Source organism: Lathyrus oleraceus, chromosome 7 (genome assembly GCF_024323335.1).
Source record: "Lathyrus oleraceus cultivar Zhongwan6 chromosome 7, CAAS_Psat_ZW6_1.0, whole genome shotgun sequence".
In the NCBI taxonomy this organism is placed as follows: Eukaryota; Viridiplantae; Streptophyta; class Magnoliopsida; order Fabales; family Fabaceae; genus Lathyrus; species Lathyrus oleraceus.
Window position 1 is genome coordinate 20,978,184 of NC_066585.1, and position 26,866 is coordinate 21,005,049.

General features: G+C 34.8%; 1 protein-coding gene across 1 annotated transcript; it reads right to left on the reverse strand.

Annotated features, from left to right (window-relative positions):
- Positions 1-7,949: 7,949 nt before the first annotated feature.
- On the reverse strand, positions 7,950-11,229 carry LOC127105792 (AP-3 complex subunit delta). The gene has a single exon (XM_051042998.1). The coding sequence runs from the start codon at positions 11,097-11,099 to the stop codon at positions 8,223-8,225; it is 2,877 nt and encodes a 958-aa protein (XP_050898955.1). The 5' UTR covers positions 11,100-11,229; the 3' UTR covers positions 7,950-8,222.
- Positions 11,230-26,866: the final 15,637 nt, after the last annotated feature.

A 26,866-nucleotide genomic window follows, 5' to 3' on the forward strand; every position in this document is an offset into this window, starting at 1 on the left:
ACTACGGCGTTTTGATCCTTACCTTTCATGGAAGGTACGTAGGCAACGGGTTCATCCGTTCAAACACAAAAATAATAAATTGTACATTCTTTTTCTCATCTTCCCAATCATGTTTGCACAATATGTCATAAACAAATAAACATTTTATACAACAAGTGTGAAAAGGGCTCCCTAGGAGTACCTAGGACGTTTTGGGTGCCTAACACCTTTCCATTGCGTAATTTACCCCTTATCCAGACTCTCTGATCTTTCATTAGTTTTCTACGTGTAAAACTTCTTAGGCTTTTGTTCGCTTTTTAGCCATTCCTTTGGATAAATAAAAGTGCGGTGGCGACTCGATTCTTTGTATACTTTGCTTTTGGTTTAGTCAATAAATCATAAAGTGACGAATACACCGCTACAGAAAAGTGGCGACTCTGCTGGGGAAAACATTAGACCTTCCTTGGTGGTTTTGCCTACTTTTCACCCTTGTTGTGTGATATATTGTTTATTTGTTATTTGACATATTTTTGTACAATTTGGGATTACTGTATTGATTGTAATGTTTGAATTGCTTGATATACAATTGCTGTTTGCTTTGGTGATCTCTGTGAGATGAGTTCTATACCCGAACTCGAGTGCACTCTAGGATAGGAGAATGGCATAGTCTCGTCGACTGGTGTGGAGTATTCCTTAGCCAGTTGACTTGCGAGTCCATTCACTTGGTGGAGGTCATGTTGGATTAATAATGTCACACAAGTTATTTGTGGTTAGGCATTATTCTTTCAATCATGTGCCTTAGAAGCCAAGGACCGTAGTTTACCAAGCCCATCTTGGCCTATTTTTAGGACGTAGTGCGAAAGTCGTTCAGATGTCAGTTCTGATGCGATTGTTACGCGATACTACACTCATAAGAGTCTCTCTTGAGAATATTTTTGGAATACGAGTATTCATTCCTCCGATAATATTCGAAAGATGGGACGATGATTATGGGAACCTCTGGTAGAACATGTCTGGCAGGTTTAAACCCTAGTACACTCCCTTTGGGTGGTTCTTAACCGAGACTCCATGCTCGTGACTCTCAACAAACCCGTGATTCGTGGTTGAGTCGTTCAGACATCCTTAATATCAATGGAACTTGGGTGTTGATGAGGTGAAAACCATAATCCACCAAAATGGATGGTTGATATTAAGGATGATTGAGCCGGTTCATGTACCGTTAATATCAATGGAACTTGGGTGTTGATAAGGTGAAAACCATAATCCACCAAAATGGATGATTGATATTAGGGATACAATGAGCTTTCCCATGACCTTTGTTTGGTGTGACTTGCTTGATCCTTGAGTGTGATTGTTGCATTCATGCATTCATGCATTCATCTGCATTCATGTCATCAGAAAATGAGAAAATTTTCAAGGAACTTAAAGGGTTTATTTGCAAAATTTTCAGACATGGAAAGACCAAAAAGGCATACAAAGAAGTACAGCTTTAGACAACCCGATGTGAAAGAGTTAAGGAATCTGACATCTTATGTATTAGATCCCTTGGGTTTCAAAGCTCGCTATGGGAAGCTTCTGCCTCTGTTGACTACTCAGGTTGATGAGGGATTGATGAGTACTTTGGCACAGTTTTATGATCCTCTGTATCACTGCTTCTCATTTCCGGATTTCCAGTTGTTGCCTACGCTTGAGGAATATGCTCATCTTATTGGGATTCCGATTCTGGATCAGGTGCCGTTCAGTGGCCTAGAGAGTATTCCGACTTCTCGAGAGATTGCAAACTTGTTGCATATAGATGAAGCCTTGATTAAAGCTAATATGACTACCAAAGGTGGAATTCAGGGTCTTCCTTCCGAGTTCCTCATTGCTCAAGCTACCGTTTATGGGAAGGACAGGAGTGAGGATGCCTTTGAGGCTTTATTTGTGCGGCTCATCTATGGTTTGGTATTATTCGCCAACATCGACAAATTTGTGGATGTGAACGCCATTAGGATCTTTTCAGTTCTTAATCCCGTTCCCCAACATCGACAAATTATATGAGAAAACAAAAATAAATAAATAAGATCTCTTATACAATTGCTTAACAAAATAATAACATTATAAATCAATTTAGTTTATGCACAAATTTAATTCAAAGATTAAATAATAAGGCATAATAATCAAAAAAAATAAAATCATATGGATATGAACAGAATCAAAATACATGTTTAACAAAGCAGCGCATCGGTAAAATTCATGAATGTCATGGTTCAGGACCTGAGTTCAATACCCAGTCATAGGCTTGCTTCTTATACTCCTCAACATAATGGAATGGCAAAAGGAAGAAACGTGACTATATTGGACATGGCGAGATGCATGCTGAAGCAGAAGAGTTTTCCAAAATTCTTATGAGGTGACTGTTGTTTATATACTTAACAGGTGTCCTGCCAAGAAGCTGAAGAACAAGGTTCATGAAGAAGTGTGGAGTGGGAAACGACCATTCGTGAGTCATCTGAAGGTGTTTGGCACACAACCTAGAGGCACATAGGGTATGTAACAAGAAGATAAACTCATACTTGGTCAAATTGGGATTCGTCAAATACAAATTTGAGTATGGTGTCTATGTTCAGGTTGTCGCATAAGATATGACAATCATCTACTTATATTTCGATGGCTTGATTAACTGGAAATAGCTTGAAGAAATTGTCAAAGTTCAAAGAGATGATGAAGAAGGAATTTGAAATGTCGAATATATGAAATTTGTCATACTTCCTAGGCATATAATTTTAAATATCGAAGTAAGGTATGATGCTACATCAAAGAAAGTATGTCAATGCGATACTAAAAGTTTCAGGATGGATGATTCGACTCCTGCATCTTCGCGTATCGAACCAAATTTAAAGTTGGAGAAGCATGGAAAAGAAGATAGAGTCGATGCGACTTTGTCAAACAAATTGTCAAATCTCTGAGATATGTATGCAACAGTCAACCTGATATATGTGTCTCAGTCGAATTAGTGAGCAGATATATGAGTGAACTAAATGTGTCACACATGAAGGCTGCAAGAAGAATACTGAGATACTTAAAAGGATCGACAAGCTATGGAATGTCGAATATTTGAAATGTCGAATATATGAAATTTTTCATACTTCCTAGGCATATAATTTTAAATATCGAAGTAAGGTATGATGCTACATCAAAGAAAGTATGTCAATGCGATACTAAAAGTTTCAGGATGGATGATTCGACTCCTGCATCTTTGCGTATCGAACCAAATTTCAAGTTGGAGAAGCATGGAAAAGAAGATAGAGTCGATGCAACTTTGTCAAATAAATTGTCAAATCTCTGAGATATGTATGCAACAGTCAACCTGATATATGTTTCTCAGTCGAATTAGTGAGCAGATATATGAGTGAACTAAATGTGTCACACATGAAGGCTGCAAGAAGAATCCTGAGATACTTAAAAGGATCGACAAGCTATGCAATTTTATTTTGACGAGACTCTGAAAGCAAAGCAAAGAAGTTATGGTTACTTGTTATTCAGATGTTGATTGGTGTGGAGATAAGGAAGATCGAAGAAGCACTACTAGATATTTCTTTCAAGTATTTGGTGCCCCAATCTCATGGTGCTCGAGAAAACAACATGTGGTGGCATTATCATCGTGTGAGACTGAATACATAGTAGGATCCTATGTTGTGTGTCAAGCAATTTGGATCTGATCTGTGCTGGAAGAGATTGAGGGCGAAGTGAACAGACCTATGGTATTGCATATCGACAACAAGTCAATCATAAATCTTATGAAGAATCCAATTTTGCATTGAATAAGTAAGCACATAGAAGCTGAAGAACAAGGTTCATGAAGAAGTGTGGAGCGGGAAACGATCATTTGTGAGTCATCTAAAGGTGTTTGACACACAACCTTCTGGGTTTGTGATTCAGTAGGAAGCAAGGAAAATATACAAGTTGCACAAAGCGCTCTATGGTCTCAAGCAGGCACCTAGGTTATGTAACAAGAAGATAAACTCATACTTGGTCAAATTGGGATTCGTCAAATACAAATTTGAGTATGGTGTCTATGTTCAGGTTGTCGCATAAGATATGACAATCATCTACTTATATTTCGATGGCTTGATATTAACTGGAAATAGCTTGAAGAAATTGTCAAAGTTCAAAGAGATGATGAAGAAGGAATTTGAAATGTCGAATATATGAAATTTGTCATACTTCCTAGGCATATAATTTTAAATATCGAAGTAAGGTATGATGCTACATCAAAGAAAGTATGTCAATGAGATACTAAAAGTTTCAGGATGGATGATTCGACTCCTGCATCTTCGCGTATCGAACCAAATTTAAAGTTGGAGAAGCATGGAAAAGAAGATAGAGTCGATGCAACTTTGTCAAATAAATTGTCAAATCTCTGAGATATGTATGCAACAATCAACCTGATATATGTTTCTCAGTCGAATTAGTGAGCAGATATATGAGTGAACTAAATGTGTCACACATGAAGGCTGCAAGAAGAATCCTGAGATACTTAAAAGGATCGACAAGCTATGGAATTTTATTTCGACGAGACTCTGAAAGCAAAGCAAAGAAGTTATGGTTACTTGTTATTCAGATGTTGATTGGTGTGGAGATGAGGAAGATCGAAGAAGCACTACTGGATATTTCTTTTAAGTATTTGGTGCCATAATCTCATGGTGCTCAAGAAAACAACATGTGGTGGCATTATCATCGTGTGAGACTGAATACATAGTAGGATCCTATGTTGTGTGTCAAGCAATTTAGATCAGATATGTGCTGGAAGAGATCGAGGGCGAAGTGAATAGACCTATGGTACTACAGATCGATAACAAGTCAATCATAAATCTTATGAAGAATCCAATTTTGCATGGAATAAGTAAGCACATAGAAGCTAAATTTGACTTCTTAAGAAAGAAGGTAAACCGAGGTGACCTTGAAGTGAGACATTGCTCAAGTGAAGCACAATTAGCCGATATTTTTACCAAAAGATTGAAGATCGACATGTTCCTAACGTTGAGAAAGAAATTAGGAATAGTTCAGATCGACAATGATTAATGTGTTTCGACGACTTGGATTATAGCAGGTATGTTGAGATGTTATATATAATCTAATTTGAATTGTGCGCCTTAAGTCTAAAACTAATTAAAATTTATGGTTTGTTACTTAGTTTGTTATTTTACTTAATATTCAAGTTATTTAAATGTATATAAATAGACACTTTGTATTTCAGTATTATCATTCAATTCAATAATATAATTTTTATTTACTTATTCTCTCTTTCTCTTCTCATTAAAAGTGTCTCAAACACTAAGAAATCGTAATACAAGGGGAACTTTTTCTAATTAATATGTAGTTCTATTTTAATTTTGATCAAACGAAAAAAAAAAAAAAAGGTAACTATCACCTTTTATACATGCATGTGTTAGACACAACTATGACACACATTTTTCCATTAAATATTGATCTGTCCTTTTACTAATGGATCCACTTATAAGGTTTATGTTTCGACTTTTTAGTTTCGTTCTTACTTTAGTTGAAGATTCCTTATCCATTCATTCAATAATCAATCAAAAATTATGTAACTTTACTGTGATATGCATTTATAGATATCCTTTTTAGGCCATTTTCATCCAAGTTCCCTCCCCCACTATTAAACTTTAAACCATTGTTAATAGTAATTTACTTTAGTTTAGACTTTAATTAGATCCACTAATATATAGTATTAAAGATAACCAAAGTTGTAAATGGTATTGGTTACTCCACTAAAAGAAGAAAAAACATTGCATCTTATGAAATTCTAAGCGTGCATTTGCATGCCTTGTTGCATGATCAATCCACAAACTCTATTTAGGAAGAAATGAAGGCTCAACTCCACTACTTAATGTGTTAATCAATATTTCTTAAAATACTTAATAAAGTTGCATTTATATAATTATATTCAATTGAAATAATTTTGTAATGACTCCTTAAAATTTATTAATAAATGAGATGTCACATATTTTAATGGACAATAAGTGAAATGTGGTAAATTTGAACATACATCTATGCAATAAGTGACATATCGCAAATTCGAATGCATATGTGATCAAAGAGATATATGCCTCAAATATTTCTACAACTACCAACTCATATTGATTAACTCCATTGATGTGATCTAAAATGAGGCCATGTCACATAATTTCACCAAGTACAAAATAATGAATAAGTTTGGTCAACTTGAATATGACCAAAGTATCTTTTAGGGCAACACAAACTTAGGGTGCTTTAGCGTGCAAAGATAGATTGTTTAATGGTGAAAAGTGTTCGAAAGAAAGTGTGGAAAAAACAAGCTCAAGTGCTTGGCTATCAAATCTCCAAATGTAATGGTGGTCAAATCATTACTTAAATAAATTACTCACTAATTGACTTTATTATAAAAAGGAGAAAAAACGATTCTTTAAAAGATAGAGGCGGACAAATTTAAACTGTCTGATTAAAATCGATCAATCTATTTTTCATTTTATACTAATAAGTTGGATCGAATGTCCGGCCGATCTATTTTTGTTTTGTGCTGATAAATTGGTCGAATCGGATGTCGGATTATTCTACTTATTTAATTTGGATTTCGGTCGGAATCGGATATATAATATTGTCAAATTATTATATTTTTATAATTTAATGGTGATTATAGTGTCATGCAATATTATAGTTTAAGCATTATTTAATTTATAATTTTAAAATATAATAATAACTAAATTAATGTTAAACGATTCTAATAATAAAAAAAAAGTAATTTTTCTTTGGACTATTATAAAATTTTGATAATATTTTTAAATTAAAAAAAATGAAATCCATATGATTTATCCGACTAAATCCATATGATTTATCTTTAATTGAATCATTTGAAAATCAAATTTTTATCGGTCGAAATTGAACCTTAAGAATGCAATCACAATTCGCATCGTATTTACGTTTTAGGTATGATATCGACTCGAAATGAGTGTTGTCCCATCGTAATGAAAATTCAATTTTTTTTTCAATGAATCAGATTATCTCTACATATTGTATTGTGAATTCAAATAAAAAAAAAAGGAAAAAAAAAAACAACTTTTGGTGGTATACAATTTCTTAGTGTTTGGTTGAGCAGTGATAACTATAATGAGTTTAGAACTTGTCATCTAGTATTTTAGAAATTTTATAATGTTTTTTTATACTAATTCTCAATGAAACACTAGCTACTTGAATAATGCAGGCATGCATTTTAGTGCCCCAGAATTGATTTTCCATCAAATATTCTGTTGGAATTTTTCTCCTACATGTGTACTAGCTTAAACCCATATTAGACGCTTTTGAAGAAATTTTGAATTTGCTTCAAATTGTGGATCACCCAATAATTACTTTTTAATAGCTACAAGAAGTAATATGCGATTAACAACGCAAACTTTTTCACTTATACATTGGAAGTCTCAACTCTTCTCAAAGAGAGAGGTTAGGGTGGGGTAGAGAGGAAAGAGAAGATTGGCCACATGCACTGCACATGCAACAGGAATGTCCAACCCCTTATCTTAATTTTAGATGTTCATTGAACTCGAGTTTTCAGTACATTTCCTCACCCTCAACATTCATGAATTTAATGTGTTACAGATCAATAGACTTTCGATAAACTCAGACACCATATCAAGTTTTTATATTAGACAACCAACTTGTATAGTAAATATGAGGCCTCACTCTTTAGTCAATGAATGATAATCACACTTCAGAAAGTTTCACTCAAACTGTCATCAATTTCTCTATCTTTCAACAGACTTCTCTTAACAGGCTTACAGCATAAACACCTAGAGCAATAACCCATCCTCAATAATTCAAAAACATTTGACATTTTGATCTTAATGAGATACAGGTAAAAAGAGGCATATAATTCAAGAAAACATATAATGAGACCATTAGAATTTCAAGAAGCATGGCTAAAATGTAATGGGAAATGTTACAATAGTAAGATTTTCATATATCTAGAAACACAAGTGGCAGCTACAACATCCAACTTGATAACTCACTTTTGAATATGCTCATTCTATGACATGTACAGAAAACAGACAGCAAGAAAAGAAAACAATGTCAAGATATGAAAACCAATGACAAAAATATATATGAACAAAGAATCTACAGAACTCAAGGACTCAGCTATAAAAATACAAGTAAGCAGCCTCAATCAATAACAACAGGTGATGTTATATCAAAACACAATCCTTTTAATGCTACAACAGAAAATCTGGAATTACTGGTGTTTGGGAAACCACATTTAAGGGTGAATTGGCTCTTTGATGAGTTTTATGCCTGCCATGGCGGTGGCTGCTTTTTTTCTTTCCCCTCTGATCAGATTCTTCTCCTTCAACAATCTTCTCTTTACCTCTCCGTCTTCTCTCTTTACTTTTGCTACTCGAATTGAGATTTTCAGGATCAAGCTTTTCTGCATCACCTAGATTTTCTTTCATTTCAGATGGAATATTTGTGCCTTGTTTCTTCTTCCCTTTCCGCTTAGTTGATGACTTATCAAGAGACAAACTCTGGTGGGTTTCACTTCCTAGAAGAGCTTCTTTTATGGCACCAGAAAGGGAACTGTCCCTTGGCTCTGGCCTTTTGTATGGAATTGGTGCTACATCTCCATCATCCAATTTCACAACTACAGGCCTGGACTTCATTTGATTTGTCTTTTTCCTCAAAAGAAGTGATTGCTCTGTCAACTTGGCTAGCTCATCAGCTTCATTACTGTTTGACTTGGGGTCATTTGCTGGAGGATAATCATCTGGAATAGTCTCACTTTTATCTGAAGCAAGGTAATACAATCCATGCCGCTTACGGTGTTCAAGCAAGGATGTAGACTCGTTTGATGGCCCTGATTCAGCGTTTTTCAGGGGATTAGACGAAGACGCATCCAAAGTAGTGCCAAAATGAGGACCTCCTGCGTAAAATGAACTTGACGAAGGTGGCTCAGTATCACCACATATTGCTTTTAAGTCATCAAGATTCTCTTTAAGAACTAAACCATCTGGTACAGCAACTCTTCCCTGTGCACTTACTGAAACTGGACCAAGTTCCATGGAAAAGGCATCGCGGATCGATTTGATAACAGTTGAAACCTGAGTATACTTCTTGTCCACATTCTGACCAGAGTTATCAATTATGTCAGCTTTAATTAACTGTACAAATGCAAGTATGTTTCGCGCTCTCTCTAGTACTTCAACATCCTGATTTGCTGTTAGCGAACCAAAAATTGATTCAATTCGATTTAATAGGCTTACAACAGATTCATGTGTGAAATTTCTCTTCGAAAAACGAGTAACAACTCTATCTATGCCGTTTTCAACAGACAGGTCGTCAGAAGATTCAGCAGTTGAATGCCTTGGGTTAAAGTCCTCATCCTGTTCATAAGTTGAACTTTCACATGTTGCCGCTAATTCAGGAGTTTCAGTGTCTTTTTTTACATCGGACATTTCCGAATGTCTACCAGCAAAATTGCTACAATATGAGGATGCAGTACCTTCATCTTGATTAATGTAACAGTCCAGACAAAAACTTAATACCTTAAGAACAGAATTGATATAAACTGCTCTAAATGATGGTGGCAATAGATTGGCCCGAGGCTGTACGAGAGCATCAATGAGTTCAAGTGGATTGCTCGCAAGCTCTACATACTCTCCAGCAACCCAAGCAGAAGCACACAATATCCTATGCAAGTACACATTACCCAGCAGTGCAGGATCAATCAACAAATCACGAGCAACCCGAACAAGCTGCAACCTAGCATCCTTCACTCTCATGCCAATATCAGTAAGCTGATTCTCAATTTCTTCACCCTTTTGGCAATGAGGAATTGTCGCCATTTCCCCCAAAAGAGATACATACCAATCAAAATCAACAATGATCTCATAAACATTCCTCCCACACGTGGTTAAAATAGAACCCAAGATCTCATTGCAAAACTCTGGATCAGATTTCAATGCATAATTAAGCAACACCCTAGATATCTCCACCACATTGCTCTCAGAGACCATAGCCATCAACAACCGCAAGGACTCAATTTTAATATTCGAATCTTCATCATCCAAAGATTTAACCACAGCATCCTTATTCTCCAAAACAGCCCACAAATGCTTCGGTGCAGCAACCGATAGCGCGTGCAAACCAAGATACCTAAGATTAGGATCCTGATCAACCAACAACTCCCTAATTTTCGAAACTGCCAACTTAACAGCAGACTCATGATCACTCAAGCTAGTGATCACAGTCCTCACACATTCAAAAACAAGCGATTTCGCTCCAGATCTCCTAATATGCTCACAAATAGGTTCAACAATCCTCTTCCCTAACCTAGGTTCCAAAGGAGCCAACCTAGCAAAAATCTTCAAAACCTTAATAAGAACCCAATTATTCTTAGAATCAACCAAAATCCTATAAAACTCCGGCGCCAAAGGAAGATACGACCTTGGATCCTTACAACTAAGTTCACAAAAAACTCCAACAACAGCAGTAACAACCTGAGGATCCGAACTTTCCAGATTCTCAACCAACCGTTTAAAGCAAACCCTGACAGCATCAGGATACTTATCAAAAACCCTCAAAACAACAGCAATAGCTCTATTCCTAATAAAAACCCTAGAAGACGATAACAAATTGAAAAGATCGGGCGTAAGATCACGCGCGAGGTCGAGAGTAGCGATAGTCGATAAACAATGAAGCGCGAGTGAAGCATGAAAGTGGTTGGTTGAAGAAAGGTCTTTCCGAAGCTGGTTAGTAATAAGAAGAAGAACCGGAGTTTGATCGTGAAATGAAACCGACGCGGCGTGGTAACCGATTCGTTTGTGAGAGAAGAGAGAAGATGACATTACCTCGACGACATGGAAGGCGGCCCATGACATGTCGACGCCGTGGATGGCGGAGAGGTAGGTGAGTTTTTGCAGAGCGGTGGATTTGGTTTGGGGATCGGTGGATTTGATTTCGCGGCGGATGTCTTCGATTGATTTAGTGATGAAAGATGATTCGGTGAGGAGTTGGAGGCGCATGGATTTGATGAGATCGTCGAGGGTTCGTTGGAAGAGATTGTCCATGATGGAAGAAGATGAAGAACCCGCCATTAGGGTCTAACGAGGAGGAAGAAGAAGAAGAAGAAGAAGAAGATGAAGATGAAGATGAAGAATGATACAGGTCTGGGAGGGAGGATGGTGAAACGATTGTTCAGACCGGTGAACCGGTGAACCGGTCCGGGAGAACTTCGATTTTGAAAATGGGCTCAATTGATTGTTTGTGGGCCCAAGTAAACTAATTTGAATGTTTAGTAGATAGATTGGGTTGCTTTTTGCACCCTTTTAGATAGTAATGGAACTATAAATACTCATTATAGAACATTCCAAAGTGACTTCTTCTTTTCTGCTTGAGAGGAGTTATGCATTAGTGTACTTGTGTGAGCACTCTTATTGACTTTTAAAAGGATTTTTTGTATGTAAAAGTGATTATGAATACAAGTTTCAAACATTTCTATTTTGTTGTTTTAAAAAGTCTTAAATTTATTTTAATAGCTATATTTAAAAAAATTAAAGTTTTGACCATCATATATGAAAAATCAAATTTTGATCTCAAATTTCATATTTTTAAAGTTTCTATACTAACATTAGTTTTGGGTCACATTTACAAACTAATGTTAACTATTCATTTCCATTCATTAGTTTTAAAATAATACAATAGTATTTTAAGACTAAATATTTTGTCCCCTTATCTTTTATTTTGTGGTCTTTTTTGATCCCTTAATTTTTAAAAATATTGATTTAATTTCATAGATTTTTAATTAATCCCTTTAGTTAGGTTTGTTAGTCAAAGTAAAAAAAGATCACTTAACATATATCTGGTACTGATGTAGATTAAACATTATACTATTCAAATGCAAATGTGTTTGTTTTACATGAACTCTTTAGTAATAACACCATTTAAGAGTTCATTTTTTTAATATCTATTTGGTACAAAAAGGATATTTGGAATAACCACACAAGACAATAATAATCTAATTACTTCTAATATAGATACATTTTCGATATAATATTTACTTCATTGTTGATTATAATCTTGAGATGTTAGTCTAGCTTTATTTCTTAACACTTCACCTAATTGATGTAGCTTGTCTAAAATTCTACTTTTTCATTTGATGTTCTTTCCTTTAGGTTGTGGCACAAGATCAGAGACATGATTACGTTGAAACTGGTTGAACTCTTCTTGCATTGTCATTATCCAACTATTACCACTAAAAGCATCATCTATGAACATTGATCCCATCATGAAAAGTAGTGAAAACATAGATCTATTTCTGAATGAGCATCTCTTTTTTACAAAAAAAACTTTATTTATTTCTCTCTTCCAATCCTCGACCACTTTCTTTCAAAGCCCTTGTATTTTCCAAATTCTAAGCATCAAACCTTACATGCAATGAAAAATCTAAGATACCAAAGCAAATAAGAGTATTAATGTATCTAAAAAATGGAATATCATTGAGTAGTAAATAAAAAACAAACAAGATATGAGAAGGAACAATAGTTAAGTTAATTTTCATTAATTACTATTATTGAGGTAAGGCATTGTCTATCATACAAAATATCATAAGACGCACACAATATTCTTAATGCGAGATTATGTGCATTAAATGTCTCAATACTTCGCCACTATATATACCTAGTTTAAGTTCGAAGTGCATAATGTATTTATATTGGTCAAAAAGGTATATGTGTGTGTGGTATCCCTACAAATAGGAATGACAATGGATAGGGTTGGGCAGGGTACCATAGCATCCATCCCCATATCCGTGATTTGAAAAAATTCCCGTGCCCGAGCACACACACGCTTGGGTGCCAAAGTTAGCATCCATACCCGTGTCCTATGGATATGTAAGTACCTATACCCGTACCCATGACCCGCATTCCTCTTAAAAACAAATAGATCAATTATAAAATATCATATAATTTTAAGTTTTTAAAAATATTAAAAAATTCAAATAATTTATTGTTGAAATAAGCGAATACTTATATTAAATACATAATGGTTTAACATTGATATACATATTATAATTGATAGACATACATTTTTATATAATAATATAAATTAAAATATATAAATATAAATATAAATAAAATTACATAAATATATAATGTGCGGGTATGGGGCGGGGTGAGTATCAAAGTGCTCATATCCACATTCATACCCGCTTATTTTTATGGGTAATTACCCATACCCATTTTTGAGGATTTTTACCCTGCCCGTTGTGGGTAAATTTACGGGTGTCCATTGGAGATGAGTCAAATTGTCATCCCTACCTACAAAAGTAGGGGTACTCAGAGGCCTTAATAGGTTTATAATAGTTTAGGGTGGTTTGGACTTGCCCACGATGGCGAGATGCCTTGTATAGAGATGTTACAATGTTTACGGTGGTTTTAGATGGTCATATCATGTGAGGTGAGTGGCTCCTTATGTAAATATTATGTTATGGTACGAATGACCTCCCTTATCTCATCCTTTGGATAAGGTATTTATAGAGGAATTTGAGCCTCGGGTTTCCTTGGGAAGGATCACGCGTTCTCAGTCAATGATGCACTATTGAATCCATATTTTCTAGGAAGATGTGGATCAGATATTGACCATGAATTCTCTCTGACCAAGAAATGTTTTTTCCTATGCTTCCCATAACTAGGTGAGTGAGATGTGTAACATCCCAGATTTTCTAAAAGATACTCCATCTGTTCCTTTTTAAGTGTCATTTTTTGACTTTTTACACATACCAAAGAAGTTAATCATTATTATTACTTTTCAAACAATAATTCTTCTTTTACCTATAATACCCTTAATTATTTATTACATTCACTTTACTTTTTCTCTCTCTGCAATCATTATTTATGGGTAATTTTGACAAAATTACAATTAATACTACCTTGAACTTTGCAAGTGACAATTAAAAAAAACAATTTTTTTACAAGAAAGTGACACTTATAAAGGAACGGAGGGAGTATTAATTAAATTTCTTATAAAAATACGGCAATGTTTTTTTAAGTATAAAATGAGAAAATTATAACAGTAACTTAAAATAAAATTTGGAGAAACGGATTTAATAAAATTTAGCAACAGTTCGAAAGTACCTGGCGAAAAAATTCACATCCGCATTTTTAAATGAGTTCAAATGCTAAAATAAATAAAATAAAATAGTGTATCGCAACAACTTAATTAATTAAATAAAGTGATAACTTTAAAAGTCCTGGTTTTCTCCGTACGCGCTTTAAGCAATACATTCAACCGTGTCATTCTCCTTGAATACCTAAAATATCAATTGTAAAGGTCAAATTCCATATCCATATTGAATCATGCTCATCATAAAAAAATATCATAAAACAATAACAAAGACTTCACCAATTAAAATATAACTAATATTTTCTTTTTATATACTTGCTTATACTATATGAAATGTAATGTGACAAAGACTACTATACGAAACACAAATGATCCGGATAAATAAACTCATTCCAATGGGAAAAACGGTCACAAAGGCTCTTGCCACAAAGGTTTCTGCCACAAAGGCCCGAAAAACATCAAACTTGCCACTAAGGCTCCTGGCACAAATGCCTAAAAGCGTCGAACATACCATAACGGTAAAATGCATTGACTTTACTAACCCATCTTGTATGATGCATGTCCATATATTATGTTCTTCATCAAACACTAACTCATATGCATATTATACATGACAATTATATATCTATGACTATGCATCAGTTTCTAAAGCACCTAAATAAGGTACATCTAACATTTACATATGCATTTATATATAATGAATAGTCAAACACTTCTCACATACATATTTTACGTAACATATCGGCATCGAAGCATATATTAACCATAACTTTCATTACTAATATTAAATTTATAACTAAAATATATAGATCAAACTAAAATATATAACTAATTGATAATACTACAATATATAAACATTCTGATAACTTAAATACTAACACTACAATATATAATATAAACTCACAATTGATAAATATACCAATAATAATACTCATGATTTAATTAAAATCACAATTGGTAATATATAACTCATTGTAAGATAGAAATATATTGGTAGCAAAACATAAATTAATGTTAGCACAATCAATAATATACTGTGAATACATGAATTGAAGCAATATATATGTATATATTAATATTTACTTTTTTTTTATAGCGATTTTAATTTTAATAGATCGAGGTTTTTCTACCATTTTACAACACTGTCCTCTGTAGCGTAAATGTATGGGGAAAAAATCCTTATCTTAGACGCTTCCTTTAGTAACACTGAGTTTTGATATCCTACTGTTGGTTGATCGAGTGCTTAATCTTTCTTTAAGGTTGAGAATTTTTTTTCAGTGTTGACGTGCATAAAATATGTGAGAGTGAGAAGAATCTGACTATTTTGTTATGTATCTTTTGTGAATTGGAAAGTTCTAGACTGAATATTTTTGTGTGAAAGAAATAACTGAGTTAAGGAATTTTTTTAAGCTGAAAGTGAAGAGAAAAGAAGACAAGAATTAAACCCGTTAGAATAATTAGTCTGAAAAAATATAGGAATAACGGTAACTTTTTCTATTCTCTATTCTCACTTGTTCAAACCAAGAATTTTTTTTTTAAATATCCAAAATTTTAAAAAAAATTTCAAAATTAACCATTTTTTCAAAAAAATTACACAAATGGGCAAAATTTGCCCTAATTGTGTACATAGGCGCCACCCTAGTTGGCGCCTACCCTTAATGGGTAGGGCAAGTCGCCACTAGGAGTGGCGCCTATGCCCAATCCCTTTTTTTTTTTTTTTTTTTTTTTTTTTAAATGTTTTATTAATTTTTTTTTTTAATTTTTTTTTTTAAATATTAGATATTTGATAAATATATTTTTTTTATAAATTATATTAATTTATATTAACACTTATATATAAATAAAATTATTACAAGATATATATATATTAATTATATATATATTAATTTATATATATATATATATATATATATATATATATATATATTAATTTAATTATAAACAATTAATATTATACACATTTAATTAATATATATAAATATTTATTTACAAGATATATATATATATATATATATATATATATATATATATATATATATATATATATATATATATTAATTTATATATATATTAATTTAATTTATAAGTAAATAATATTATTTATAAATTTTTGGGAGAATTAGGGTTATTCATGTTAAGGTTAATGTATCAATTATAATTAGGGTTTATTGATCGGTTATAATCCGAGTTTGGTAGTTATGACCTAATTGAAACCCTAATTAATCAAGTGCGACACTAATTAGGGTTAGGTAGACTGGTGTACAACCCAGATCTTTTCCTATAAATAAAGTGTTATTTCCTTGCATTTTCTTCACCACTGTTTCCTACCACCTTCTGTATCAAGTTGAGTTCATGGCATCCCCAAGACCGTCGTCATGGCAGCGAACATCATCAAGGCGCCCGGATCCTGAACCAGTAATCTTAAAAAGGGATGGGCATGTTATTTTCTCGCCTTTGAAACCCCCAATGGAGATGAAATTTTGGAACATCCGTTCGTTGGACCAACTAAAAAGGTCCTTGATGTCTTGGTTAGAGGGAGATTACCAACCTGGTGAAGTCATCAGAAGGATTCAGAGGCTTAGCCTGAACCTAGTCTTAGAGATTCCCATGCCAACCTATCCACCTATAGCCTGAACCTAGTCTCAGAGATTCCCATGCATGCCTGTTCCCCATCAAGTCTTCACCACCAAGTCTCAGAGATTCCCACGCATGCCTTACACGTGTCACACCCTTGAATGCAACACTCCCACCTAGTCTGTACTAATGCATGCCAACCTATCCACCTATAGCCTGAACCTAGTCTCAGAGATTCCCATGCATGCCTGTTCCCCATCAAGTCTTCACCACCAATTCGTACCATTTCCAGCACAGAGTCATGTGAATCCTTCCATGCTGATGGAACTTTCGGGTTGGCTGGAAGAGTGGCAAGAGATTTAGGGATCCCAGAGTTACAGCTATGGACAGCTTCTGCTTGTGGCTTTGTTCTATTATGCATCATAGTAACAAATTATGCTAATGTAAATGTGTTCGAGAAATATATTTAGACACAAAAATATTGATATCAGTTATTGTTTTATTTTATTTTTTTCATTCCAATCAAATAAACTTTTGGTGAATTTTAAGATCGATTACCCATAACCACCTAGTCTGCACCAATGCATGCCAACACTACCACCTAATCTGCACCTATTCTGCAAGATTCCCATGCATGCCTTCCACGTGTCACACCTTTGCATCATCAGATTCCACCAAGTCTTCCCCATGACAAGACAACTCCCACCTAGTCTGCACCAATGCATGCCAACACTACCACCTAGTCTGCACCTATTCTGCAAGATTCCCATGCATGCCTTCCACGTGTCACACCTTTGCATCATCAGATTCCACCAAGTCTTCCCCAAGACAAGACAACTCCCACCTAGTCTGCACCTATGCATGCCAACACTGCCACCTAGTCTGCACCTATTCTGCAAGATTCCCACGCATGCCTTACACTTGTCACACCTTTGCATCATCAGATTCCACCAAGTCTTCCCCAAGACAAGACAACTCCCACCTAGTCTGCACCTATGCATGCAAGATTCCCACGCATGCTTTACACTTGTCACGTTTCTGCATCATCAGATTCCACCAATGCATGCCAACACTACCACGCATGCCTTACACTTGTCACATTTTTGCATATTCAGTCTACTTGAAAACGAGTATAAATAGAGGGTCATTCTTGCAAGTTTTCATCAACCACTAACACTTTTATTCAGAGAACTCAGGCGAAACTTCTCATCCACCAAGCTTCTTCCTACATTGCAGTCATGTCGCTTCTTACCATGGGCCAAGAACACAGAGGAACTAGGGCAAACATTGCCTCATTCGTAAGTTTTTCTTGAACATTGCCTCTTTCGTATGTTTGTAATTAGTTTTTTAAAAGTCCAATATAATGATTTTTTATATTGTTTGTTTTTAAAGGATCCCAAGAAATTTCGTCAACGTTCACACCCAATGCCTTATCCAGACCCATGGTGCGTACCTTACATAGAGCGTGCGGGTTTCGGTCATGTAATGCATGTCGTAAATGCCACCATTGATGCCAAATTCATTTTGGCTCTGTGTGAACGTTGGAGACCTGAGACACACACCTTTCACCTACCAACTGGTGAATGTACCGTCACATTAGAGGACGTGTACATGCTTTTAGGTCTTAGAATAGATGGTAAGCCTGTGACCGGAAATGTTCAACAGCCTAACCAAATATGTGTTCAAATGTTGGGGGTAGATCTGGTCGAGGGTGAGGGGTCTGCCAAAGCAAGGGGTCAGGGTATTAAATTATCTAGCCTACAATTGTACCACGACTCCATAACTTTGACTGAGGAATCCTCCGAACAAGAAAAAGTCATAAAAACCCGGGTTTACATTATGCTATTGTTTGGGAACTTGCTATTTCCCGAAGGGACGGGAAATAGCATAAATTTTATGTACTTGAGTTTGCTCGGGGACATTGATAGAATAAGCACATATAGTTGGGGTTCTGCAGTATTAGCATTCCTATATAGCTCTTTGTGTAAAAATGCACAAAATGAGCACTGTACATTTTCTGGATGTGCTTTTTTGCTTCAAACATGGGGGTGGTGGAGATTGCCGAGGCTAGCCCCAGAAAATCCTAATGACTACTCCTCCCCCTACGCAACTAGGTAAATTTATGATCTTATTTCATTTTGTATATTTATTCTATAAATATTTGTAACTAATATTATTTATCTTTTTTTGTTTAGGTTCATTACAACCGGACTGGATTACAGTCTTACCCCCAAAAATAAAATTATATTTTATCGTCAACTGTTGGATCGTCTCCGAGCACAGGATGTATTACCACTAAATCACTCAACTTCTAACTGATTTATTAATGTCATGCATTCTCGATAAATAACATATTTACTTTTTTCTTTGCAGTTTATTTGGAGGCCATATTTGGGATTGGAACATCAACCCAACCCCGAAGATGCAGCTGTTTGGACAGCAAAAACGGCCATAATGCGGTTCACCACTGTGGAGATGCACCAAAGTGACCGTGTCAAGCTTCAATTCGGAATGCATCAAGACATCCCAGGCCCCCCAATGTCCATGGAACCTTGGCATCTAAAAAAAGTCAGCCACCAGTGGTATGCCCAAAATTGGAAGGAATTTGCTAAGGAGTTTCGAAAAATGTGGAAAGACCGTGCCCACTATGTTCTACAATTTCCGGTGGCGCCCAACGAAATGAAGCCGACAAGGGAATATGTGGAATGGTATAGAGCAAATACCAATCCAGAAATGATTGTGTCTGACCCGTTCTATTTGGACGATCCCCGGATGCAACAGCCATATTTCCAACAACAACAACCACCACAGTATTCCCAACAACAACAACCACCACCTTATTACCAACAACAACCACCACAACCATTTTACCAACAACAACCACCACCACCTTATTACCAACAACAACCACCACCACCATATTACCAACAACAACAACCACAACACATGTCCACCCCCAACCAAATCAACAATACATACCACAAACTCAATCCCAATACCATGAAGACTACCAACAACAAACTCAACATTCCCACCACCATCAACAGTCCCAACACCTACCACAATATCAATCCCCCTACTTCCACCAATCCCAACACTTCCAACACGACAATTTCCCAAGCTCTTCCAGTCCTCCACCTAGCCCCGACACGGGTATACAAGAGGACTACCAACAGGACTACTACACACCACAACAAACATTGCACTTTGGCCAACCCGATTCAACCCTAAACTACCAAAGACCACAATTCGAGGGCGCACCCAGCAGTAGTCAGTTTGTCCCACCGAGACAAAGCTTCGAGGGCGCAGAGGGGACCCGTCTTTCCTACAGCACTGAAGGGACTTCGACCGAACCACAACGGCAAGCGGCAAGGGGGCGTGTTAGGGCAAGGGGTGGTAATAGGGAAGCACCACCACCACGTGAACCGTCTAGGCGAGTAACTAGACCTCCCCCGTGCGGATCGTACAAGGGACCGCATCATATGTGATTAATCATATCTTTGTAATATTTGCCTTGTCTATTATTTAAATAAAAATATTTTCTGTTTATTATCTTTATATCTTTATCTTTATCTTTAAAAATATTGTCTATCATATCTTTATACATATATAAAATAATTTTTTTTCCAAAAATTTACAAATAATATTAATTACTTATAAATTATATTAATATATATATATATATAAATTAATATATATATATATATAAATTAATATATATATATATATAAATAAAAAAATTTATTTATATATATGTGTGAACATAAATTAATATACTTAATAAAAAACATAAATTTATAAATAAAAAAAATTTAAAAAAAAAAAAAAACATAAAAAAAAAAAAAAAGAAATAAAAATGGATTGGGCATAGGCGCCACCCCTAGTGGCGACTTGCCCTACCCATTAAGGGTAGGCGCCAACTAGGGTGGCGCCTAAGTGTAAAAAATGGCCAATTTTGGCCATTTGTGTAATTATTTTAAAAAATTGGATATTTTTGAAATTTTTTTGAAATTTTTGGATATTTAAAAAAAAAATTCTCAAACCAACCACCTTTTTAGGAACCAATAACACTTAGCGAGCAATTTAATTTGTTCACTCAGAGTGTTTCACGTAACCCACACCTACCACATGTATTCTTAAAGTACACACATACTACTACAAAATTGAATACCATGCTAAATCATATACTTCTATATATATATATATATATATATATATATATATATATATATATATCACTAAGCATCTTATATGATAAGGGTAGTTATTAAGACCAAACAATGTCACAAACAAATAATTATAATCCATTATTAAATATTTTAATTTGTATGGTACCGGTATAAATTATCACTATAATATTGAACACAAAGTTCAACTTATACTACTAAATTTTATTCAAAACTTTCAATGTGACACTAATTCATCAAAGTCACCTTATTATCATTATTAATAATATTACTATTATCATATATGATTAATTCACATATATAATAATTATTAATATTGATCAACCAAGTTAATAAAGTAATAATATATTCACTCACACTAACTTATAATATAACAAGAACACCTATAATTACATTTTATAGTAATTAATATATTCAAATTTAATTTACAAGTAACAACAACTTAAATTTAAGATTATTTAATTTTTCTTAAATTACTTTTTTTATTATAGATCTCACTAAAATAGCCACTAAAAATAATTAGATTAAAATATGAAGTTCTACTTAATTAATTAAATTAGAGGGTGTTACAAGATATACTTAAGGCGAGGTGATACCTCCTTGCGAGCGACATATGGGCATCGCCCCTCCTGGGGGCTGTAAAACCTCCGCCCTTGATACGTCCTTTAAAAATATAACATTACACATTCCCTCAAACACAAGGGATTTGAGAAATAGCAAAGTGATTTTTAGACCATAAAGTGTTGGAGTATCCCGAGGCCCTAAGTTTCTTGGTGAAATATGTGAGAACCAAACCGACTAGGTTTTAGGTTCTCAAGCGAAGTTATGTTGAGGGATGACTTCTCGACAAGTGTACTGATAGTGTCACAGTAATGAAAAGATCAAATCCACAAAGACTTCTTTTTAACAAGACAAAATGTGTGCAATGTATAGAAAATAGTAAGAATGGGGGATGGGTTCGAGTTTGCAATGCGAAAAGTAAATAAGATTTCAATAGAATTACGAAAGCGGACAAGTTGTGTTTAGAATCCCCTATTTCTCTATTGGTGATGTTTGATGCCCTAGATGAATGATATTATCATTATAACCCCCACAACAAATTAACAAAGTCTCTATAACCGATCTCTCACGAAATAACTCATTAATCCCTACTCGAAGCTTCCTATCCCTAGTCCACCAACGTAAGCAGGATTAGGCGATGCACAAAATGTTAATTCTCTATGCCACTACTAGAGGTCTCCTATTCCTATTCAACCAACGTAAGTACAACAATTGCCCTAGGTCCAACACATGAACGAATGGTTAGTATTCCCTATGTGCCCATAATCAATTTAAAATAGTATCTTACATAAAAAGCATTAAGAACAATAAGCAATTGAATGGGATTATAGATCAAAATATTCATACAAAGTCAAATCAACATATTACCCAACAATACTGAAATAATTTCATCATAACACAACCTAACCTAGAGGAGCTTAGCTACTCATAATTCACATTACAATACCAAAATCGAAAGATGAAAATAGCATATGAATTTCCTTGAAGTAATGGCCTCCAATGGCTTCTAATGCCCTAAAATTCACCCTCGATGCTGTAAAAGTCATGTCTTGCTCTCCAAAATTCATAACCCTTATCAAAGAGCAGAATTTTCCCTTAAAAAGAGCTCAGAATAGATCAGATGCGTTAGAAAAAGCCCAGAAAAAGGGGTCATCGCGCGCGTGATGACTTGCATCGCGCACGTGATGACTAGCATCGCGCACGTGATGACTTGCATCGCACGCACAATGCAACTTTTACAGGACTACAACGCGCATGATACTACGCGATTGTGCGCGTGATTTTTCCCCAAACTGCACTCTTTTGCTCCCCTTTTCACCTAAAATTTTATTAAGTCTAATTTCTTCACACTTAGCTATGTTTTCCTCATCCTTTGATCTTTCTTCTTCCTTTTGGCTCATCTTTCACTTGAGATTTCATTGAATTCATTGCAGATACTCATAAAAATCATGAAATGAGAAACTGTCATCACAACCCCAAACTTAATTTGTTGCTTGTCCTCAAGTAACTCGCATGCAATTGCACTTTTCAAACAGAAAAACGAATTGTAATAATAATGAATGAATATCACCAATTATGTTACATGATCATCATTCTAGTTCTTGACTTCAATCGAGAAAATTTGGAAAAGTTCTTCCAACACAATAAGTACCCAACTTGTCTCTCAACTCACTAATTTTCACTCAAATTGATAGGGTAATCACACAATCAATATACAAAAGTATTTTACCATAAGTTTGTAAAATTTCTAATAAAATCAATCAAAGTCATCTAAACACACACTTTTGGAGGCATTTCAAGGTTGTAATGAGGCTTATGACAGGGTAGGATAATTTGGGATAGTAGGCTTAAACCTTTGGAGTTAGATACCTACTTTTCCTTATTTTATCATATTCCTCTTCATATCATCGCTTGCTTAATTACTTTGGTACTAGAGATTAACATTTTATGGTACTATAGACAATATTTCTTTCCTCATTTTTTTGAAGAAGTAGCTTATGTATTTGTTTTCTTCTAATGATATAAAAGTGCAAAATAAAAGAAAATGGGTCGCACAAATGTTTTTATTAAGGTACTTGACAAGATTGCGGGTCTCGCTCCTACGTATCCTCGTATACAATGAGGAACTCAAAGCTTCGTAGTTATGGGGAAAGGCTAAGGTTTGTTGGTTTGTTTTATTTGGACAAAGTGTTTAGATCGCATTCTAACGGTTAAACATTGCCTTGTTTGCTCGCGATGGACTAAAAAATGTATTTTTGAAAAATGTAATTTGATCGCACGAGGCGAGTAATTAGGATTGATTTGTTTGAGTATATTTTAAACTTGAAAGACAAACATTCATGACTTGCAAGCAATTACTACTTGGATCTAATGTTTCGGGATTATGACTGAACCTTTCACTCATGTAGTTTTTTTCTCTCAATTTGCTGCGAAAGTGTTTGAATATAAATATTTTGAGTGAAAGAAAAACACTTGAGTGCTTGCAAGCAATTACTACTTGGGCTTAGTGTTGAGGATTATTATTGAACCTTTCACCCAAATAGCCTTTTTCTTTCGATTTATTATGAAATTGTGATGTGTTTGTGTCTTTTTTATTTATAAAAAGACGAGGTATTCATGACTCGCAAGCAATTACTACTTGGGATTAATATGTTGGGGCTATGACTGGACCATTCACACAGGTGGCCTTTTTCTTTCATTATTGTGAAAAGGTCAGAGTATGGCTTAGTCGTTTTAAGTTTGATTATAAAAAGAGCTTGATGTTGGGAGGAACGTTTGATTTGCGATTGTAGAATGAATTATGAAAATTGTTTGAAGTGTATCGGGTTTATGAATCCACTTGGCGTTGGACCAAGAGTTTTTTAAGAGCCCACTTGGCGTTTGACCAATGGTTTTCGAATTTTGAAAAGTTCATTTACAAGATTAATATCATTATATATTTTAATTTTAATTTAAATAAATAACAAATCAAAATATGATGATGAACATAATTCTAAATGAGCAAGGATAAAGGCATGAGTGCATGAGTATGATAAGCATGGTAATTAAACAAAAAGAGGATGAAATAAATAAATTAAATTGTATTTTAATTAAATATTTAGGTTTATTAAATTTAGTTATTTTAATTGATTAACAAAAAGTTAGTCTCACTATTTAATTAAATGAATTAAAATTTAATCATCCTAAATAACTAATTAAAATATTATTATAATTAATTAGTCATAATACTAAAAATAAGAAATAAATGCATTAAAAATGGGGTGTGTTAGTGAAAACAGGGGTAAGTTATCAAAGGAGGGTTGGTCACATGAGAGCTAGGCCTTATGTGCCAGGCCAAATGGACTTGAGTGGTACGCTTGGGGGCTCATTAAATGAAAGGGGTGTCGATTGGAAAATGAGTTTAGAGAGTCACACGGGTTGGGCCAATGGCCCAAACCCTAGTTACACTCACACAAACCCCAAATAGAACGAACAACAAGGAGGGGGGAAAAAGAAAAGACGCAGCCGCCCCTTTCCCATTTTTGGTGACTCGTGGCGAGCGCGGGGAGCATTAAACCGCATTGAATGCCACTAACATCAATCAATAGGTGGCAATAAATGGTACAAAGAAAAAGGAAAAGGGAACTTCAACCCATTGGAAATATACACATGCAACAGTAATAGAGCCACACGTTATACTCTCCTCCACATGGCATTGGCTGACCTCTTAAATGCAATTAAAAGAATTCAACATGATACTTTGTTATGAATCCATCCCCTGGAGAGATGTATAACATGCTTACATTTTATGATCTACCGTCAAGAAGGATCGGTTGAACATGATCTGTCAATGTTAGAAGAATCTACTATCATTTAAGAGCAATTGAACATGATTTTCTAATTCCCAAAGGAGTCTACCTTCAGTCAAGAGTAACCGAACATGATTTTGTAATCCCTAGAGGTATTTAACTTTAGTCAAGAGCAACTGAACATGATTTTCTAATCCCTAGAGGAGTCTACATTCATTCAAGAGAAACTGAACATGATTTTCTAATCCCCAGAGGAGTTTACCTTCAGTTAAGAGAAAATGAACATGGCTTTCTAATCCTATGAGGAGTCTACCTTCTGTGAGGAGCCACTTAATATGGTTCCCTGAAGATGTCTATCTTAGACAAATACTTCTAAGATACTTGTTGAGGATAAACATTGTTGGGGATACCTTTCTAAGAAATCCTACTGAATAAAACTCGCCCTGGGAGTTCATGAAGCTTTACTGGAGAGATTTACAATGGAAACTCTATGGGGAGATATATGTCGGGGAAACCAAGCAGAAATTCCATTGATACTAAAGCTCACTTGGGGAAATATCAATCACTTTGTTGGGGAAGAACCTTGTCTTGAAGACTAATATCATTGTTGTTATGGCTTTTGAACAACTTTTGCAACTTGCATTGAAGAAGAACTAAGTCTCTTCTGAGAACAACTCTTGGTTCTGCTAAGGATTAAACTGGACTTGCTTAAGAGGTTGTTGAATCCTAACTGAGGCTTATGCATGTATGTTCTATGCATGATATGAAAGAAAAATGAATGTAATGGTTTATGCATAAAGTGGGTATCAATCTTTGTTTCCCCGACACCCCGGTCTTGAATAACTTTGATACCATGAAGATGCTTTACAAAACCCTGACTTCTGCTTTGCCGCCTGGCGGGCTCCATATTATTTCTTGTTTCAGGAAGAAGAGCAACTTCTGACTTGCTTAGGTTATGATGATTATTGAGATGCCTCGTATTTTGTGAATCGGATGCATTATTGTGAGCTAACAAATATTCCTTCGACGTGATTGCCTCACACCAAAAGTTTAAAGTTCCCACTCAATCTACCATTGGGGTAAGCGGCCGAATACGATCACTTATTCCCCCAAAGATTTATAGTCAGCAAATATTGGCTGAACATGATCACCTAAAACCAGTTGTTGAAGAGGTATTAACTCTTGAGTTGATATTTACCTACCATATCCCCGGAAAATTTGCATAGCATCTGATGATTAAGAAGTCAAGAGTATTTCTTAATCCCATTACATAAATATCATCTGATGATTAAGAAGTCAAAAGTATTTCTTAATCTCATTGCATTTATCATATCATCTGATGATTATGAAGTCAATAGTATTTCTTAATCCCATTACATTCATTTATATCATTTGATGATTAAAAAGTCAAGAGTATATTTTAATCCCATTGCATTCATTCATATCATATGATGATTAAGCAGTCAAGAGTATGTCTTAATCTCAGTATATTTCATTCGTCATATATCATTGCAGTAAGGATAAAAGAGTCACAAGCTTGATCTTTCTTGGTCATATTTCCACCAAACGAAAATTTAAGAGTAACATTTCGTTTGGACATTTCCTGCATAATCATTAGCATGTCTTTCTATT

Bases quoted from the DNA above. Each gene is read 5' to 3' on its own strand.
- LOC127105792 (XM_051042998.1), bottom strand. From the start codon at position 11,099: ATGGCGGGTTCTTCATCTTCTTCCATCATGGACAATCTCTTCCAACGA.